Consider the following 19,494-nt stretch of genomic DNA (forward strand, 5'->3'; position numbering starts at 1 on the left):
TAAGTCATTTATAATTCACTTGTTGAATCTAATTTAACTGCTAATTCAGTAACAAAAAAAATATACTGACCCATACTTTCCTCGAACATATTCTATGATATAAAGTACCTTTTTCAACCGCTAGGGGATTATTATGACGTACAATGTCAGTTGTTAGTATACAAGGCCGAAAAGGGAAGGGTATTGAGTTTTTAATTGGTACAAAACAATAAGAATAAGTGAAGAGATTTCTGTTTAAAATAAAATGGCTAAGAGCCCCCAAGAAGTAGTTTTCGAAGGATGGCTTACTAAATCGCCCCCAACGAAAAGAATATGGAGAGCTGTAAGTTTAATTATTTACACATACTTTTATCTATAATTCGATATTTTAAATTGATGATTCATATATTATAACAATGCAGTAATTAGGAGTTTTTATAAAGATACGATCTCGTATCATTTTTCCTCAGAATATATTTAAATATTCGGAAAATGATTTCAGTTGGTTCAACTTTAAATTGTATATAGCATATCTTAAAAACCTTTTGAGTAATTTCTAACTGAATATAACAGTACAGGATAAAGTCTGCCGAATTAAAATGAAAATGCATTGATACTCATTACACAAGAACACATTATTTTATATTTTTCATATTATATTTTATAATTATTGCAGGTTACTTTACATATATTAAATTTCAAAATAATACACTACAACAAATTTTTTTTTCATATTGTCAAGTGAAGGTCGAAATGATGTCTTACAAACTAAAAATAATAGTGTCTGCTATTTGTTTACTTTATAAGAGCATATGTTTACATTTTGTCAGTGAGTGTGACAAGGTAAAACTTGCAAGCACCTGCTGATTTGTTTCTTATTCTTTAACTGCAAATTATTCAGTGATTATGATTGTAGCTTAGTCCCAAAACATCTTATTATGAAATTCGTTTATAAAATGTTTTAGTTCTTGCAAATTCTGACTTGTAAGTTTTAAAATACGTCAAACCAAGGAACTATCATTTGAAACAGCATTAATTGCATGTCTTCATAGTTTAGCTAAAAGTAGCTGTATCATTGCGGCCGAATTAAAAATCTGTCGACGTACCGTGGACTACAATGTGAAAAACTATGCAGCTTTGGCTTTGGCGATAAAAAACATCAGTAAAGGTGATCGATGATTCATGGGCTTAGAGATAGCAGCTCAGATCAATGAATCTAGAGATCTGCATTTGAGTCATTCTAGAGTGGGCAAGAAGAGTGGGAGATAGTTTTATGTAGAGATAAGTCAATTTTTGAGATTTTTGGGTCATTTTTGGACAGAAAATGTATCTTTCAGCAAGACAACGATCCCAAGCATTCCTTGAAGTTGTGCAAAGAGAATTTAACAGAATTGGGAAGGAAGGATGTACATTATAGTGCCACAATCCAATGGAGTTGTTGTGGGACAAATGGGTCAGGGAAGCCAGAAAGTAGTTTTCTAGTTCCATTTCACTTCCCTTGAATATCCTGAAAAGCAAATGGAATCAAATAGATAACAATTATTGGTCAAAATTGTTACCCAGAAGGCCAAAATCGTGCACTGAAATAATAAAAGCACAATTACAAAATGTATTTTTATTATTACTAAATTCTAATCTATATATGTTCTTTAAAATATAAATATCTTTTGACTAGTAGATTTAGCATTCCATGAAAATTATTTATTAGATTTTCTTGTGAAAATTATCCTTATATCTCCAGCAGAAGTTTTTTCTAACCCTGTATGTTGACTTTTCTCCTTATACTACTAATCAAATGCAGTGTAAAGTTTTCATAATTGTTCATAGTTTTTGAATTTTATAAAGAGGGATATAATATTACACCATTTTAGAGATGGAGAAGAAGATGGTTTTTACTTACACATTCTGGAGAGCTCCCCGGTCAGTATATTCTCACTTACTACACAGATAGGAATTGTAGAAAGCTGAAAGGAGTCATTCACCTGGACCAATGTGAACAAGTTGATTTAGGACTAAAATTAGATGAAAGAAAATTGAAATTCGATCATGTTTTTGACATAAAAACGCCAACTCGCACATATTACTTAGCAGCAGACACAGACAACGAAATGAGGTCATGGGTGACTTATATTTGTAAAGTTTGCAGTTTAAAACCTACTAATGAAGATGATGGTGAGTCTAACTCAATTTTAACGAATATTCTATCTAAATTAATTAAAATAACTCTTCGGGAGAGTTATGGGAGTGTGGAATGAACATGCATTTTCATTTCACAGCATTAAGCGTGGGTCTTGAAGGATTCTGTCCGTCAACGCAACTACAAACTACTTGCCCTGAAGTAGAAATAACTGAAGAATATTGTGACAGGGTGAAAGTAATGGATCATTTTAATCAGACACCACCTGTAACACCAATCAGTTCTAGTCCTTATATTCCCATTTCGGAATGTATTACAGGGAAATCACCTGTTTTTAATACTGAGGTGAGTTGTTCAATCCATCATTTGAGTTTATAAATTTTTTCTTTTACCTTTGGGATTAGTAAACACCTGTGCGAGTTTGATGTAATAAGAAGCACTTACTATTTATTTATAATAGTTATTGTAAAAATTTTACTATTAACAAATTTTATTTTTATATATGCATATAATACAAAATCAGACAGTCGTTAATAGAGTGAAAGTCATAGAAAAAACTAATATTAAGGTGACAATATGTTTCAATATATTTTTTTTTCATTTCAGGATCTTAAGAAATTGTTAAATTACAGTAAGAATGATTATTTTAATAAAGACCAAGGTGCCTATTATAACGACGAAGAGTTTATAAGTAGAGATTATTTAAATTGTAAAAATGTACAGGAAACTGTAAAATTTTATGATTGTCCAAGGAAATTAGCACCACAATGCCCTCAGTTGTATATAGATAAAGTTGAATCTTGTAGTGAAAAACATGGGTCTCCTTTACAAAGCCCTACTGACTCTGACAGTGTTTTTACTGATGAATATTGGTGTCATAATACACCTTATGAATTGGGTAAGTGAAATATTTTTAATCATTTTATTTTTTTCCTAAAACGTCACCTATTACCTCTTTATTCTTCTTTCACTTACTTACTCTTTATGTCTGTATACTGCGGGAGTGTAAAATTAGAATATTTTTAATTTCAGTTTTCAGAAATATTTTGTTTGTTTCGTGCATTTTTTCCTAAATGTTAAGACAGTATGTAGAAATGTAGATATTTCAGATACATCAAAATCCAAAAAGTCGGAAAGTTCGGATGAAGATGGAAATTTCACTGTAACTAAAAAGTTTACTAAAGCAAATGCACCAAACGACAACATATTGAGACAACCACCACCTAGACCTCCGAAACCTACGCACATTTCCACTAGTATCCCATGTAGTAGTACAACGGTGTAAGTATATTCTTCATGTATATTTATTTTGATCATAAGGGAAAACGATACAATTTGAAATATTATACTTTAGTTTTCCAGCATTAAAAGCTATTTTAATACAGTTTTTATCCAGGTGATTACAAATTCTGCATTATATCTTAAAATTCATACCATACTAAAGTAAAGATTGTTGTCTTTATAATTCTTTTTGCAACTTAGCCTTACAAAGAAGTTCTTCTACAAATTACCTGTTTTCTAGAAGGGGTATTTTCACTACAAAAGCCTTTCATTAAGGGTATGCTTCTATTTTTTAGTATAAAAAGCCAGTTAATACATATGTAGTTGTGATAATAGTTCATTTTGCTAAAATTTTTCTGTCGCGGTGATTAAAATGTGTAATTCATACAGAAATTGATGTTTAAAATTTTAGAAAAGAACCAGAAGTAGTACCCCAGCAAAAAGTGTTAACAGATGATATGTATGACTTTCCAAGATCACATCACGTAGAAACAGAAACCACCACAATGAAAAAAAGACATTGTTATAATAATGCTGCCCCTTCGCAATGTCCAGAGGGTATCATTTTTAGATACGATATCTCCCCAAAGGCAGAAACTTCAACAGCAGTAAGTGTATCAATATCACAATTATTATATAATTATTATATAATATTTATTGTTTTAGGTGTTCCAATATGAAATAGAAGATCAAGAAGAACCTCCATCTCCTGCACACTCTCATTCTTCATCGGCTCCCACTTACTCCAATTTACCCAGTCCTTCGTTAAGTGTCAACCAAACCATGCTACCACCAACTGTAAACAGGGAATTGAAACCCAAAAGAAAATCGTCCGATTCTCATTCGGTTGCTTCCAATCCAGAACCATCTTCTCCTAGAAACGTCCCATCAGTAGATAGAAAATTAAAACCACCGACACCTTTGCAGGTTAGTCCATTTATTTTTTTTTATTTAATGCTAATTGCTTATATTGTTGATTTTAATTTGTGTATGATTCTTCAGGAGGCTCATATGAGGAAACCTTTCCATTCGGAAGAAGAGCAAAGGAAACATCGTGCAGCACCAAGTCCAACTCCAACGCCACTTAATATACATCGATCTCACGATAGTTTATTATCTCAAAACGACGATGAACAAATGTATCATTATCTTTCGGGTAAAATGCAATATTTGGATCTAGATCTCGATGGTGCTAACTCGAGTTTTAGTGGTACCAGTACGGTACCGACAACTAAATCACAAGAAGACACCGTTTACAAAAAAGTCGATTTTATGAAAACTGAGGCGTTTAATCTCACGAGAAATATATTAGAGAAGGAACGACAGGTAAAAAAATAAAAGTTTTTGTATATACAGGGTGATTTACAACCATCTATTAATCTATTATTACGAAAGAAATTATTTTATTGTAGATATTTTTTTCTATAAGGTTTTTTTTATACTTAAAGTGTTTTTGATTTTATAGTTTTGAATGATTGAATTTTCTTTTATAAGTAGATTCGATAGATTTCTATATATTGTACAATTTATGACATATCGCCTACAATTTTTAAATTTTTATAAATCTTTTTCTAATTACATTTTTTTTTTCAATTGTAATAGTTTTAGAATGTTTAAAACTGAAAAATTCTGAATATTTTTATCATTTGTTGGAAAATATCATTTGAAAACAATTTTTTTAGTAGATTTTGTAAATTTTTCGAATCATTCCGGGGTTTTTCAAAATTTTATACATAAATATCTGACAGGATCTCATTCAATATACTAATATTCAATTTTATATACTAAAATTTAGTGAAATAGCTTTTTATAGTTATATGGGGGCCGTATAGACCTAATTACATATTTTTAAATAATAATAATCAATTTGAAAAAAAAAGAATATACTTTTTCAATTAGTCGTCTTAAATTAATTAAAATTGTTTGATTACGTCACTAACCATGAAAAAAGCTATCATAACATACATTATCATACCTATCATAACATACATTATCATACTTATCATAACATACATTATCATACCTATCATAGCATACATTATCATACATATCATAACATTTTGCTGTTTTATAATATGTTTTTCTTTTATATTGATATACTTACACTACATACACTAAACTATTCGCTATTCACTGAATTATCCACTAAAACTTGACTATTCACTAATCTATTTAAATTCGACGTTTACTGAACTATAGTTAAGTAATTCAAAGTGGACCTTATCACAGTGCCGCACCATTATCAATTACTTATTTATGTTTTTCTTTTATATTGATATACTTACACTAGATACACTAAACTACTCGCTATTCACCGAATTATCCATTAAAACTTAACTATTCACTAATCTATTTAAATCCGTAGTTTACTGAACTATAGTTAAGTAATTCAAAGTAGCCCTTATCACAGTGCTACACCATTATCAATTACTTATTTATTACTATAAAGTCTAACCTCATTGAGTTTATCATCATGATAAATTGTTTGTATTTCATATTTATGTCAGTTTTATGGACTGTCAACTTTAACCCCATTTAGGTATCATCTTTAATTATTTATTTTATATTAATGTGACTGTACTCAACCACATCTGCTGATTTTATTTATTCATAATTATAATTGCATGAAATAAGAATCAGTATTTAAGGAAGTTTGTATACTAATACTGTGTTCTTGATAGTTTGATATTCGTAGAGTACGCCAGTCAGATTATTGAAACCAAATGTAACTTTAATTTATTATTAAATTCTCAGTTTGCTAAATAAATTGTTTTTTAAGAATTGATTTATTTAATTCTATTACAACGCGTCAAAAACTCATTTTTGGTCAGTTAACTTTAACAGAACGCTTTGTTTATCGGTTTGTGACGTAGATCATTATCAAGTAACACTTTTAACTGTTTTATTGGAGATTTTGAAAACTATTTTCATTGTTATGTTTTTTTAAACATAATTTATCATATTTTTTGTACAATGATTATGTTATTGTTTATATAGGGTATATCTTACCTTACCAGGATATTTTTCTTCTGCTAAGTAAAGATGAGATGCTAGTTTTTAATTATTTTTATAAAAGTTCTTTATATTTTCAAGTCTGTCATATCAAAATTATAAGGCAATAATTGAAATATATTATAGTTTAATGAGAATGTTTTTTATTGCAAACACCTTTAATTTTCGAAATTATTTGAATTTGCACTAAAATAATTTCTCTATATTTTGTTCCTTCAATAATTTCAATTATCAACAAAATTTGGCGAATTAATTTAAAAACAATTTAGTTCAATTAGTTCAAAAAATGTCGATTAATTTCTAAAACTATGTTCAAAAATAAAGCCACTCGATTATATAACTATTTGTCTTTATTTTTACCTTTCCAGGTGCCAGATAACGGTGCTCCTTATTCCCATTCCTTTCACTATCTTCTGCCTTAATTTCTCTAAAATTTTTCCTTTTTATTCCTTCAATTTCTTTCGTTTTTATTTGCTATCTCAATTATTTTCTCGTCAATCTATCTGTCTTCATTCTTTCAATATTTCCACACCAATTCATCTGTTTCTTGTTGATTTTTTATTTTATTGCTTTTTATTCTGTTAATTTTCATTTTCAGGTGTCTGGTGGAGGTTTCGATCCTTCTTCTACCCATTTCTTTGTTATTTTACCATATTTTTAATTCCTTTAGTGCCTTCCCTTTTCTTGTGTTCAAGTTATTCTAGAATTTTATTGCTTTTTGATGTGTTAATTTTCATTTTCATGTTTTAGATCCTTCTTGTACCCTTTACTTCATTCGCTTACCATATTTTTTAATTCTCTATTCTATTTTCTACTCAAAGTACTCTTGTGATCCGATAGATATCACCATTTTGAAAGCATTTACTGTAACCCTTACTATCCTACCATAAAATTACTTCGTATTCATATAGGGTAAGGTAGGTGATGACATGAAATGCCTTATAAAACATATGGGCACCCTAATGGAACCTGTTTGGAAGATATTTGAGGAAATACTCTCAGTTTAGACATACCTTTAGCTCTAGAAATAATTCTGGAACACCTTGTGTATTATATCAGAATCATACCAAATTTATTAGTTTTGCTGGTATTTCCAGGACTTCTCATTTGGGCTTCCTACATCAAATACTGTCAAAAGCTTTTTTAAAATCAACAAAAAGGATATTTAGATCAATAATTGAAGTCACAACAATTATCGATAATTTTTCTTACCAAAATACACTGCCCTAATATATATTTTTTTTCAATTAAAAATGTTTTTGAGAATTTCCATTCTAGCTCAATCACTTAATTGATCTGTAATAGCATTTTTATCACATTTTCCACCTCGGTTGGTACTTTGTACTGTTGTTGAGTATTTTTTCTCAATTTCCAATAGTTATGGCATTTCTTCAATAAATGAAATATACCCCCCAGGCAAAATTCATTTCAAAAAGGCTCTATTGGAATTAGATCGGGGCTATTAGCTGGCCGTATCATTTTACACATTTTGTTCCTTCTCCTGTGCCCTAGGAGAAATCGATAAATGCCAAATGGGCAAAATCTGAACACACCTGTGAACATAATATTCCAATACTGGTAGTTCAAATGATCCCAGTAAACTGTAGTCAGGATATAAGGTGCATTTGTAGTTGCAGGACAAAATTGAACTTAAAGCAGTGCAACGCTGTTGGAAGGATATAAAGCAAAATAGAAGGAGACATCTGTGACTACTGGTAATTTAAATGATCCCCAGCAAACTGTAGTCAGGATTTGCAAAGTGCTTGAGTTGAAGAATATCTAGTTGCGGGAATAAATTGAACCTCAAGCAGTGATACGCAGTTTGAAGGATATAAAGCAAAATAGACGGACACTTGTGTGACTACTAATAGTTCAAATGATCCCCAATAAACTGTACGGATACAAAATAAAATGAATGGACACGTTTGTGAACATAACATTCGACTACTGGTAGTTCAACTGATCTCCAGTAAACTGTAGTCAGGATCTTTGATATTCTAGTGTTAAATGAGGTCTAGTTGCAGGATCAAATTGAATTTCGAGTAATGAAGTAAAGTGAATGAATACTCTTTCAGAAGAAAGTGGCATTTGGCCCCATTTAAAATTTATTCAACAGATGGTGTCAACAATTAATATAATATTGGACGCTATCAGTTTTTTAACGAAATATAATTTACAAATAAAAAAAAAGAGCTAAACACATTTCATATAAAAAATAATTTCAAATGGTAAACAATATTCTCTAACAGATAGGCAAAATCTTGATATGAAGTGGGGAATTCCCAGAAAATTTTTGTTTTGTTTTTAAAGTGCTTATACAACAGAAATTGCACAGGTTGATTTATTGAATATAAAAGATTTTTATGAAAAAACGTAAAAGGTCGATTGGAATGTTGAAAAAATTTTGTCTTAACTTTTTTAGTGCTAAAAATCGGTTTTCTAATTATGTTTGACTTATTCCCATGTCTTAGAAATGTCTGGAAATCAAATATTGTGCCATTTTTACTTATAAAAGTCTACGATGAATGCAATAGCTGCAGTACACTCATCGGGTTAAGCATATTTATATGTTGGGCAGTGTATTTATAATGGTAGTGGAACTAAATGGCAATAATTAATAATAATTTTCTCGTTTATTAACAATCATTAAATTTAAAACCAACAACACATGGACATATTTAATGTAAAAAGTATTCACAATAAATTAAAACAAATAAAAATAAAGCATGTATTCCTTATACATATAATTTAACTACAAATGTATCTGTCATGGGCATTTAATTATCGAAATTCAGTTGCAAATCATTCAACTGATTTGGACTGGGTGATGCCATTTTGATTGTGATAGGAGTCCTTTGCAGTGATTTAGCGGTAAGGGTTTGTTGTTGTTGTTGTTGGACAGTCGTCTGTTGAGTTCTTGATCTTTGTAGCGGTGTTATCAATTGGAAAGATTGTCCACTTTGAGCTATTGACACGGTCTGTGAAGGGGACGATGTTCGAATGCCTTGTGAAGTTACAGCTTTTACTCCGGAAGTTACTAATTGCGCTAAAAAAATATTTTCCACTAAAAATATTCAACTACAATTCAAACAGCAATATAAATGCCAATTTTTGATACTCTAAATTTCCTCTGTGCCTCTTTCACCCCATAAATAATAATACTGGATGTCCCAATAAGAATTTTCAAAATTTCATATGAGTGTACTTGATAATTGCTATAATTGATGAAGGTATCGATTTTCAATTGATGGGTCAATGGTAATGGGAATTGGGACCCTCAGTCATTACATAACCCAAAATTCACAAACGAAGTTCTCCAAAACAAACGAGGAGGCATAGTGATTTAACACCGACCAAGCCCCTAGTTACTTTCTCATCTTCCTTGAACTGAAGCATTGCTTCCAAACTGAAGCTCTTGAGCTCAAAGAAACTTGCTTCCTATTAAGAGGGGAAAAATCAAATATGTAGAGAGCTTTTGGTTATAAAATCTTCAAGGCCCATTGGACGTTGAAGAAAAAAACAGTTCTCGTATACACCGAAGTAACGATAGTATAACAGAAGTGGAAATGGAAAAGTAGATTAGATGCGGATTCCACCAGGAGAGCTGATGGATATGTGTGAATTGAGTGAGACGTCGCCATCAGTAGCCTCCGTTTCTCCGGCCGTGGTCCGTTAAGCGGCTCAAAGATACTGTCCTATCGGTCGCTTTTTGAGCTTCTTCCGAATGTGGGGCCCAGGAAAACATCTTCGTATCTAAGGTCACTCCCAAATAGTTTATTTCGAATCTAGACTTTATTTCGTCTGACCCGATCTCAGTGGGCTGTCTTGTCTGTATCCGTTTCCTTGTGAGAAGCATCAGCTTAGTTTTTTCCGTAGCGAGTTTAAGTTCGGGATCTGTCATCTATCCCCATACTCCTCTCAATGTCTGAGTAGATTATCAACGGTACTAGTGATATTAGAGGTTATGTTATTGTTATTTAGAGGTATTAATGTTACAAGTTTATCATAAGTTCGGTATTAGCACGTTTTGGTCCCTAGATCGGAGTTTGGTTCTCTTCTATTTAAAACAATCTTCTCACATTTATTCCTTGACTACTAAACAATAGAGTGATCTGTAAGGAGTTTAAGTTAAATAGGGACAAAGGGTCAATTCCTTATAGCCCACTCTATAGTTTAGTAGTTTAAATGTGAAGATTCCAGCCAATGAGGTGCTCCCGCCGGAATTAATTTTCGCGGGAGAAGGTTGATTGGAGGGAATATTTGGTATAAAACAGGTCAAGTCAAGTTATTAGGTTTTAGTTTACCTTCAGTTTCTGAAGAAGGTAACTTGGTTATCGAAACGCGCTTCAGACAGTGTAATTGTGAGTATTGGTGTAGTGGTGGTGTAAACTCACCCAAATTTGAATTGCCGGAATTTGTCAACATAACGGTCTGAGGATTTATACCAACACTATTAACTCCACTAACGTTACTAGTTACAGCTGCTTGGGTAACCGAATTAGAAGTCTGTGTCGTGGTGGTCGGCAGGGTTACTATCAAACTCGCGGGATGCGCTTGTATATTACCGGCGGATGAAACGTTAAGCGAAAGCGAAATTGGTTGTGAGAAACCGGGTAATTGTACTTGTATACCGGGTATGCCGTGTAACTGCGCGATATTTAAACCTTGAACGTTTATTGTACCGCTCGTTTGTGGCGGGGGACTAGATATCGAATTAAGTACGGTAGTATTCCCTTTAGGGGGCTGAACCATGTATTGCTGATTCGGCTTTGAACTTTGAATGTAATGAGTTTGTTGTACGTTATTGGGTCCTAATTTTTCTAGTAATAACGAATTTGTATTGGGTCCTATTATATCCGGTCTGTCCGCCGCCGGAGTACCTACTAACAACGCCGACAGAGCGGATTTATTATCACCAGAATTATTTCCTATTAGTCTTTGGTTAGTTACTTGTTGTTTTATTGGCACCGTAGTTAAATTCGATAAATTGTTTGTATTAACCGAAGCCAACGTTATAGTCTGTTGACCCAAATCTTGCAAATTTAACCGAGAACTATTCAAAGTTATCAAATTATTGTGACTCAAAACTCTGGCGTTAGCCACGCTCGGAATTGTCATTTTACGAGAAACTATTTTTTGATTAACCGCTTGAAGTTGAGGTATTATTTGGGAATTGTTTATGGCGTTCACTACCGCGTCGGTATTTATATTCGAAGCCGGTGAACTGTTTAATAAATTTAATATGGCGGTGTTGCCGGATAATCTGGATTGTTGTTGTTGAGGTGGTTCTTGTAACTGATGTTGGGACGACAGTTGTTGCGGTTGTTGTTGTTGTTGTTCTTTTTTTGCGGATTCTGTAAAAAGGCAACTTTTAAGTGGCGCAATCTTTGGGATCGCATGTATTTCAATTTTTTTAACAAAATTCACTTAAAAAGACAAACGTCGGTTTGTTTTTGGAAAAAAGCCAATTTTTAAAGACAAGTGTCAGTATATTTTTGGAAAAGGCAGTATTACAAGAAATACGTCGGTAAGTTTTTGAAAAAAGCCAATGTACAAAGACACATTGATTAGTTTTTGAAAAAAAAAGACAGTTTTCAGAGACAAATGTCGGTTATTTTTCGTAAAAAGACAATTTTCGAAGCCAATTAGAGGCAATTATTCAAAAAGGCCAATTTTCAAAGACATATTGGTTAGGTTTTGAAAAAAAGGCAGTTTTCAGAGACAAATGTCGGTTATTTTTCGGAAAAAGGCAATTTTCGAAGCCAATTAGAGGCAAATTTTGGAAAAGGCCAATTTTCAAAGACATATTGGTTAGTTTTTGAAAAGAAAAAGCAGTTTTCAAAGACAAATATCGGATTACGTTTGAAAAAATCCCCTTTTTAAGAAACAAATGCTAGTTTTTCTGAAAAATCTATTTTTCGAGACAAACAACGACTAATTTTGAAAAACCATTTTTCAAACGCAGTTTCAATCCAACAACCTAAAAAGCTGATCGAACGTAAAATATAAATTGAAATTATGAAATTATGGAAATGCGGAAACGAATTAAAAAAATTGAAAGAAGTTATTGATGAGTAAAAGATAAAGAGGGCGATGAAAATTTCTAATACTACATACCTGCTTGAAATTGCTGAGCGGAATTCATCAATTTAGTAGCCAAAGCACTTATGGCCAGCTCCTGAGTAGAGGGTTTCGCAGATCCCTGTAAATGACTTTTCTAAAAACATATAAAAAGTATACCGGTATTAACAATTCCAAATAACATGTCATTATATATTAAAGTTAATGATAAAACTGATACGACAAATTACATTTATTCTAGTAGAAAAAATAAACGAGAAATAATTGATTTGGTATATACAGTTACATGGACTGCTACTTTTACTTAGAAACCGGCAAAACATCCAACGGGACTAATATATTCCATATTCCCATGAATGCCTTTATCCAGTTACACGGTCTGCTGATTCTTCCTAACAGAAGGGATAGTTGATATTTTCCATACGCTTTTTTAGAAAATCGAATTAAATTTTTTTCAAAATCCCCTCATCGGTTGACAATAGTCCTAATCGATGTTTTACTATTTTTTTTGTCGGGGAGAATTGGAGCAGGGACAGTCCATGTAACTATTGATTTTTGGTATGGATACATCGTAAGAATAAAGTTGAACTAATGGATGCTAGAATTACCATTAAAAAAAGAAATAGGAGACCAAGAAAGAAATAATAGTGACAAATAAACGGAATGGGGAGGAGGAGCGAGCTATTTCTAAATTGTTTCCAGTGAGGTATATAATAATTTTGAGATATTCCAATTTATTTCAAGGTTTCTTTCTAGTTTTTTGAGTGATTCTAGAATATTTTCTGTTGTTTTAACTCGTTTTGTTATTATAGATTTGTTTTATTTGTTTCAGTGATTCCTAGTATATTTTGAGTTATTTCTGGTAATTTTGAGCTACTCCAATTTCTTATTATTCTGATATATTGGAAGATTTTTTGAGTTATTTTTCAGTTATTTCCAGTAATTTCAAATAATTTTGGGTTATTCCTCTTCCTTTTGTATTTATTAGTGATTCTAATACATTTAAAGAAATTTTGAGTTATTCCTTAGCGATTTTCAATAATTTCAAATAATTTTCAGTTACTTCAATTTATTGGAAGTATTTTCTCAAGTTTATTTGAGCGATTCTAGTATATTCTTAATTGTTTTAACTATGTTAGGAGTTAATTCATGTTTTTTTTTATTTGTTTGAGTTACTTCTGGTACATTTTAATTAGTTACTAGCAATTTTGAGTCATTCCAATTCAGTTTGAGGATTTGTTTTAGATTTTTGAGTGATTCCTAGTATATTTTGAGTTATTTTTCAGTTATTTCCAATAATTTCAAATCATTTTGACTTAATCCTCTTCCTTTTTGAATTTCTTAGTGATTCTGATACATTTAAAAAAAATTTTGAGTTATTCCTTAGCGATTTCCAGTAATTAAAACAATTTTGAGTTATTCCAATTTATTGTGAGTCTTTATTCTAATTTTTTGGGGTGATTCTAGTATATTTTCAATTGCTTTAACTAGGTTACGAGTTGATTCAGGTTTTTTTACTTGTTTCAGTTATTTCTAGTATATTTTAATAAGCTACTAGTAATTATGAGTTGTTTCAATTTAGTTTGAGGTTTTCTTTAGTTTTTTAAACGATTCTAATATATTTCGAGTTATTGTTCAGTTTTTTCCAGTAATTTCAAATAATTTTGAGTTATTCCTCTTCATTTTAGGATTTTTAATTAGGTTAGGAGTTATTTCAGTTTTTTTTATTTGTTTGAGTTTTCCTAGTACATTTTGATTAGTTACTAGTAGTTTTGAGTAATTCCAATTAATTTTCAAATGTTTGGGATGATTCTAATATATTTTGAGATATCTTTGACATATTTCAATTAATTTTAATTTTTTTACGGCGATTCTAATCTACTTGAAGATATTTTGAGTTATTTTTTAGTTATTTCCAGTCGGTTCTAATAATTTTGATTTAATCCAATTAATATTAACTTTTTTAGAGTCATTCTAATATATTTGGAAATTTTTTGAGTTATTCTTTAGTTGTTTCTACTAATTTTGAATTATTCCTCTTCATTTTTGGATATTTTCAAGGATTGTAATAACATTTAAATATAACACGAGTTATTTTTTAGGCGTTTCCAATAATTTCATATAATTTCGAGTTATTCCACGTTTTTTTGAGCGTTACTAGAAATTTCAAGTTATTCCAAATCATTTTAAACTTTTTAAACAAACAAAATGTCCTAATAAATAAAATTTATGGTAGAATCACAACTAAAGTATCGACAGGATATCGAGACTATTTCTCTATAATACATTTATCTGTATAAACTAGCTAAAAAGGTGGATCATATTCACTTAAATCTACTTTAATTTTTATTATTTTTTGTAGATATTAAATTCAAATTATTTTGACACTTTTTTGTTGACCCAACTTTGATACAGATTGATTGATTCATAACTCATACTAGTAGATTGTAACCAAGAAGATTTTATGTTGAAATTCCTATTTTACATATTACTTTCTATATACAGTACGTAAAAAATTTACTTACCAATATCGTAACATTAGAAGCTTCTTGATTTGGTGTATTTAAAGAATTAACAACTGTACCATTCATCGCGACCGCCGCCGTCAATTGTTGTAAATGTTGTTGAGGTAAGTTGGTATTTTGAATGGTATTTTGTAATTGAACTTGTGCCTGCGCTTGAGCTATCCTCTCTTTATACCCCGGACTCAACCTATAACTTATCCTAACCGATTTTCTTCCGCTTTCAGTGAAAATTTCCGTAAATTGGTGGATGTATCTGTTGGCGTTCATACGAGATCCGAGCGAAAACATACAAGCCACGCCGTTCTGTTCGTTCTTTTTATGATCCCTATCTAAATAGAGTTCACCGAGGTATTCTGAATCTGACGGTCTTTGTAATATTGATAATTTAATATGATACACTCTCGGACTACCTTTTTCTTTTGAAGGCATATCCGTTTCAAGGATATATTCTTCTATTAATTGTGGCATGCAATCGTTCGTCTCTTTCGGTCTTTGATAAGGTTTAAATTCGTTTATATTAATTTCTTGAGGTGGGGTTAATATGGGAGAATCTAAATTTGGCACTGGTATATCTTTTTTAATATTGGTTCCTGTAATTTTTGAGGTTATGGAGGAGTTAGCGTTCGATTTAGTTTTGTTCCTCGTTCTAGTAAGAAACTCGTAAAATTCTAAACCGGGTCTATAAGTGAATTGGTCTAATTTCCTTTTGCGATTAACTGTTACTTGTGAAAACTTCTTAGCCATTCGTCGGAATTTGTATGTGTTCCACATTTTTCTCCTATTGTACACTTCTGTTACTTCTTCGCCTATCGTATGGTCAGGATCTAAACACAATCCCGGTGAGTTCGCCATCAAAAGCTGGCTCTCCAACTGTTCCTTTTCTTCGTTACTCCACTCGGGTTTTTCTTCCATTATATTATGTATATCTGCCATAACGCTCTACAAAAAATTATTTATAAATATGAAATATATATTAGATAACGTTTAGGTTTACCCTTTGTGTAGGCTTTAGGAGAACATGGTGGCTATCACATTTAAAATGAGGGTACGCCTGTCTATAGTCTTTAACTTCTGCTATTATACATCCGTTATAAAAAAGGTAACTAAACTGTGGTTCTAAAAGATCCAAAATAAATGGTGGAAGTTCTTCGTTATCAACATATCGAAGGAGATCATCCTCTTCATAAGGCCACGGTTTGGTTTCTATCATATTGGCAGTATCTTCAGTGTAGTTGGGGTCAGAACGAGATAAAGTTCTAAATGCCAGTGAGTAACCTTTATTGCCGGGATAAAGGTTTAAAATCAATGTGTTCAGTCTTTCTTTAGCTACTAATTTTTCTAATAGGAGAGAGTAGTACTTTACATTCTAAAATAAATACTTTCATAAGAACATTCAATAAAATATTATTTATATGATAGTATAAATACTAACAAAAAATCTACAGAGCTTATGGCAGTGAACATTACAAAAAAATTAGGAAAATTGAGAATATTTGAGATAAAAGTTATCATAAGATTATATGGAGGAATTAGAATGAACAAATTAGACTGAAGAATCTGAAATAATAGAGAAATCGATGATATACTATGTAATAACATCATCCAAATCATTAAAACCCAAAGGTTGTAGATGATTTTGCTACATTCAAAGAATGGAGGACAGAAGAAATACGAGTGCCAAAATATACAGCAGGAGGAAAAGAAGCAGACTCCGTAACAGATGGACTGATCAAGTTTACAAAGACTTACAATGATTGTGAGAGGATGTGAACATTACACAATTATAATGCCATAAAAGAATGAGGATTTTATGAAATTTACAAATAAGCCAAACAAAACCAAAGACATGTAAATAGAATAAATAAGAAATGGGAATTAAAAGATTGATAAACCTGTGAAGGTCAATAATCAAAGATAAAAATTTTAAAAAAGGCCAAATTCTTGAGGACAGAATTGATAATACTGTAAAAAGTAGTTTGGTCACTTAAAGGTCCAAAAAGAATTAAAAATTGATGATTTAAACATTAGAATAGCTAAAAAGATTATTAATCAATGACAAGAATTTTAAAAAAGACAAAAAACACTCAGGAACCATTGGATTGGAGAGATTGTTAAGGACACAATAGGCAATACAATAAAATGTAATTTGATCATGAAAGCAAAGGAAATAAACAAGAGATGAGGAAATAAAAGATAAACGGAAGGTCTAAAGGCACAAAAATAATTAAAAATTGGAGATTTAAACATTAGAATAGCTAAAAACATGATTAATCAATGTTAAAAATTTTAAAAAAGACCAAAAACATTCAGAAACAATTGAATCGGGGAAATTCTTAGTGACAATTGATAATACTGTAAAAAGTAGTTTGATACATGAGAAACAATTGAGAGATAAGGAAATAAAAAATAAATAGGTTTAAGAGTGCAAAAAGGTCCATATATAAGTGTAATGCTTTCTATATTCAACTATCAATATTGTTAGGTCTCTTCTGATTTTGAACAACCCTATATATTTTAAAAATATCCAATTATTTACTTCCAAATCGTTTTCCTCTTCCTCCTTAAATTTTTTGTCTTTTTCACAACATTCCTCTTTATGCAATTCTAAAAGTTTCTCAAAAATATCAATAGGAGGCTTTCCAGATGGATTTTCAGTTATTTCTTGTGAAGCAGCATTCACTGCCGTGAACTGTTCTTGATTATTCAGTTGAGATAATTGCGTTTGACTTGTTTTATACCTCTTTACGGAATTCTGTAAAACATCAAAATTTATTAACCAATAATTTATTTTGTGAGTTTTCTATTAACAAAAACAATTAATATAATAAATACTTACATCTCCCTCATCACAAGTTGTTTCTAAGCTTTGCATTTTTATTACAACAAACTTTTATCAACATTGAGATGACCACATAGTCCACAAGTCACCAAAAAATTGTCCTATACCTACAACATATGATAAATCACCTGTAAAATGTGCGTATTTAATTTTAAAAATTAATTAGTTGGGAAATGAAATTCAAAATACTTACTTGGACAGTATATCTATGGAATTTGTAATTTTGGACATGATCCATTGAGTGTTTCATCAAACTTGTGTGAAAGTAGGTCTGTTGATTGCTTGAGCTTGTTTTGTAAGATATTCTTATTTTCAGAATTAAAATTATTTCATTTTTTTTTCAACTTAAATTGGTACTATTTACATAATGACGAAAAAGAGAAAGTTATACTATAGTTTTAACTGAATCGCTATAATTATGATGTTAGTTTTATCTATGCAGACTTTTCAATTTATGATAATTAAAAGTATGAAACGTTTGATCCAATTTAATTATTAAATAAAACTAGCTGGTGAAATATGTATCTATAGCTGAAAAAAAACTTTAAAGGTAAATTTCAAATGTTGTGATGTCTACTGTGTTGTGTATTGTGATAGAAATAATAAATTAATTCAAAATCTAATATAACAAACATAGTTAGTAAAATTGGCAATGAATTTAATGTTACTATCTTATGTTTACAATAGTGTTAACCTAACCCTTCAATAATACAACAATAACAGGTAAAAACATAAATACCTGGTTCAACAAATAGTACTTCTATTTATTCATTTATTGGCAGGAACAAATTATTTCCGTATTTTTATTTTATTTAAAATCTGTAGAGTATTGAATATAGATGATTCCAAATTATAAACATAGCACCATTAATCTGACAACACTGCTGTAAAAAGTGAAGATACCTTGTATCATATGCAGATAGATTGGGATCATAGTTGGGATGATACTACGGTAACATGATCAAATACCTGTTCGTTTAGAACAGGTTTATGACAATTTAAGGAAAGTAATCTTCATCGAAGAACAGCTACTATACTATAAAAAAATGTCTGTTTACATTTTCAATACAATAAAGTTATTCTAAAGTTGTTCTCTCTATTTTTTTTCATAATTGAAACAAACATCAATTGGCTACAGCTATAGCACCTTTCAGTGTAAAATACACTTAACGAGGTATACTGTCATTTAATAGGTAAAACGTCACTTGTCAATGACTCTGACATGACAAATATACTATTTTGTTTGCTTACCAGATGGCCAAAATAATTGAAGTATAGCTGTCAAAATTTGTAACTACGCGCGTTAATAGAGTTTAAATATAAATTAATTTCTTGTAACATTAGAAAAAGAGAAAATATCGATCATGCCTAAGTGTTATGTAGTTCCGTTTTGTATGGAAAAATGTCAAATTTTTAGACTGTAAAATTTAATACCTGACCTGATATTGCTATACTAGTTGTTATTTTGGAGACCACACTCTATATTAGCGCCTTTAGTAGTGAATTTAAGAACGGTGCCCTTCATTTGATAGTCAAAAGGCTTGGAAAACAGTGAAATAATTTCACAAAAATATATGTCAATATGTGAATATCCAAAAGAAACAATTCAAATTTTTAAATTAGAACATTTGGAAGTACGC

The 19,494-nt window shown here is 30.7% G+C and overlaps 2 protein-coding genes across 5 annotated transcripts; one reads left to right on the forward strand and one right to left on the reverse strand.

The window, feature by feature from the left end:
* The first annotated feature begins 133 nt into the window (after positions 1 to 133).
* On the forward strand, positions 134 to 6,543 carry LOC130446730 (GRB2-associated-binding protein 1). Its single transcript, XM_056783125.1, has 8 exons — positions 134 to 322; positions 1,851 to 2,151; positions 2,256 to 2,461; positions 2,723 to 3,014; positions 3,226 to 3,397; positions 3,810 to 4,005; positions 4,064 to 4,324; positions 4,400 to 6,543. The coding sequence occupies exons 1-8, from the start codon at positions 245 to 247 to the stop codon at positions 4,733 to 4,735; spliced, it is 1,842 nt and encodes a 613-aa protein (XP_056639103.1). The 5' UTR covers positions 134 to 244; the 3' UTR covers positions 4,736 to 6,543.
* A 2,480-nt stretch (positions 6,544 to 9,023) lies between these two features.
* LOC130446784 (transcription factor SPT20 homolog) lies at positions 9,024 to 19,035 on the reverse strand. Of its 4 annotated transcripts, none has more exons than XM_056783243.1 (9): positions 18,594 to 19,035; positions 18,048 to 18,385; positions 17,852 to 17,961; positions 17,552 to 17,767; positions 16,010 to 16,381; positions 15,016 to 15,954; positions 12,527 to 12,626; positions 10,804 to 11,763; positions 9,024 to 9,455 (listed from the first exon to the last, which is right to left on the reverse strand). In XM_056783243.1, the coding sequence occupies exons 3-9, from the start codon at positions 17,885 to 17,887 to the stop codon at positions 9,187 to 9,189; spliced, it is 2,892 nt and encodes a 963-aa protein (XP_056639221.1). In that variant the 5' UTR covers positions 17,888 to 17,961; positions 18,048 to 18,385; positions 18,594 to 19,035; the 3' UTR covers positions 9,024 to 9,186. The 4 variants fall into 4 exon arrangements, with proteins under 4 accessions (XP_056639221.1, XP_056639220.1, XP_056639222.1 ...); XM_056783244.1 differs by having other exon boundaries at positions 9,044 to 9,455; positions 18,048 to 18,159; positions 18,594 to 19,011; XM_056783245.1 differs by having other exon boundaries at positions 9,044 to 9,455; positions 18,048 to 18,141; positions 18,594 to 18,990.
* Positions 19,036 to 19,494: the final 459 nt, after the last annotated feature.

The sequence above is a fragment of the Diorhabda sublineata genome, chromosome 7 (genome assembly GCF_026230105.1).
Source record: "Diorhabda sublineata isolate icDioSubl1.1 chromosome 7, icDioSubl1.1, whole genome shotgun sequence".
Classification (NCBI taxonomy): Eukaryota; Metazoa; Arthropoda; class Insecta; order Coleoptera; family Chrysomelidae; genus Diorhabda; species Diorhabda sublineata.

What these genes read in the sequence shown, in the direction of transcription:
- LOC130446784 (XM_056783243.1), bottom strand. Translation starts at nt 17,887, where the DNA reads ATGCAAAGCTTAGAAACAACTTGTGATGAGGGAGAT. An exon ending in AAGAGGAAAACGATTTGGAA is followed by an intron (nt 16,382 to 17,551) that starts GTAAATAATTGG and finishes TATTTATTTTAG; the next exon opens with AATGTAAAGTACTACTCTCT. An exon ending in TTCCGGCAATTCAAATTTGG is followed by an intron (nt 9,456 to 10,803) that starts GTGAGTTTACAC and finishes ATATTTTTTTAG; the next exon opens with CGCAATTAGTAACTTCCGGA.
- LOC130446730 (XM_056783125.1), top strand. Translation starts at nt 245, where the DNA reads ATGGCTAAGAGCCCCCAAGAAGTAGTTTTCGAAGGATGGCTTACTAAA. An exon ending in TAATACACCTTATGAATTGG is followed by an intron (nt 3,015 to 3,225) that starts GTAAGTGAAATA and finishes TAGATATTTCAG; the next exon opens with ATACATCAAAATCCAAAAAG. An exon ending in AACCACCGACACCTTTGCAG is followed by an intron (nt 4,325 to 4,399) that starts GTTAGTCCATTT and finishes ATGATTCTTCAG; the next exon opens with GAGGCTCATATGAGGAAACC.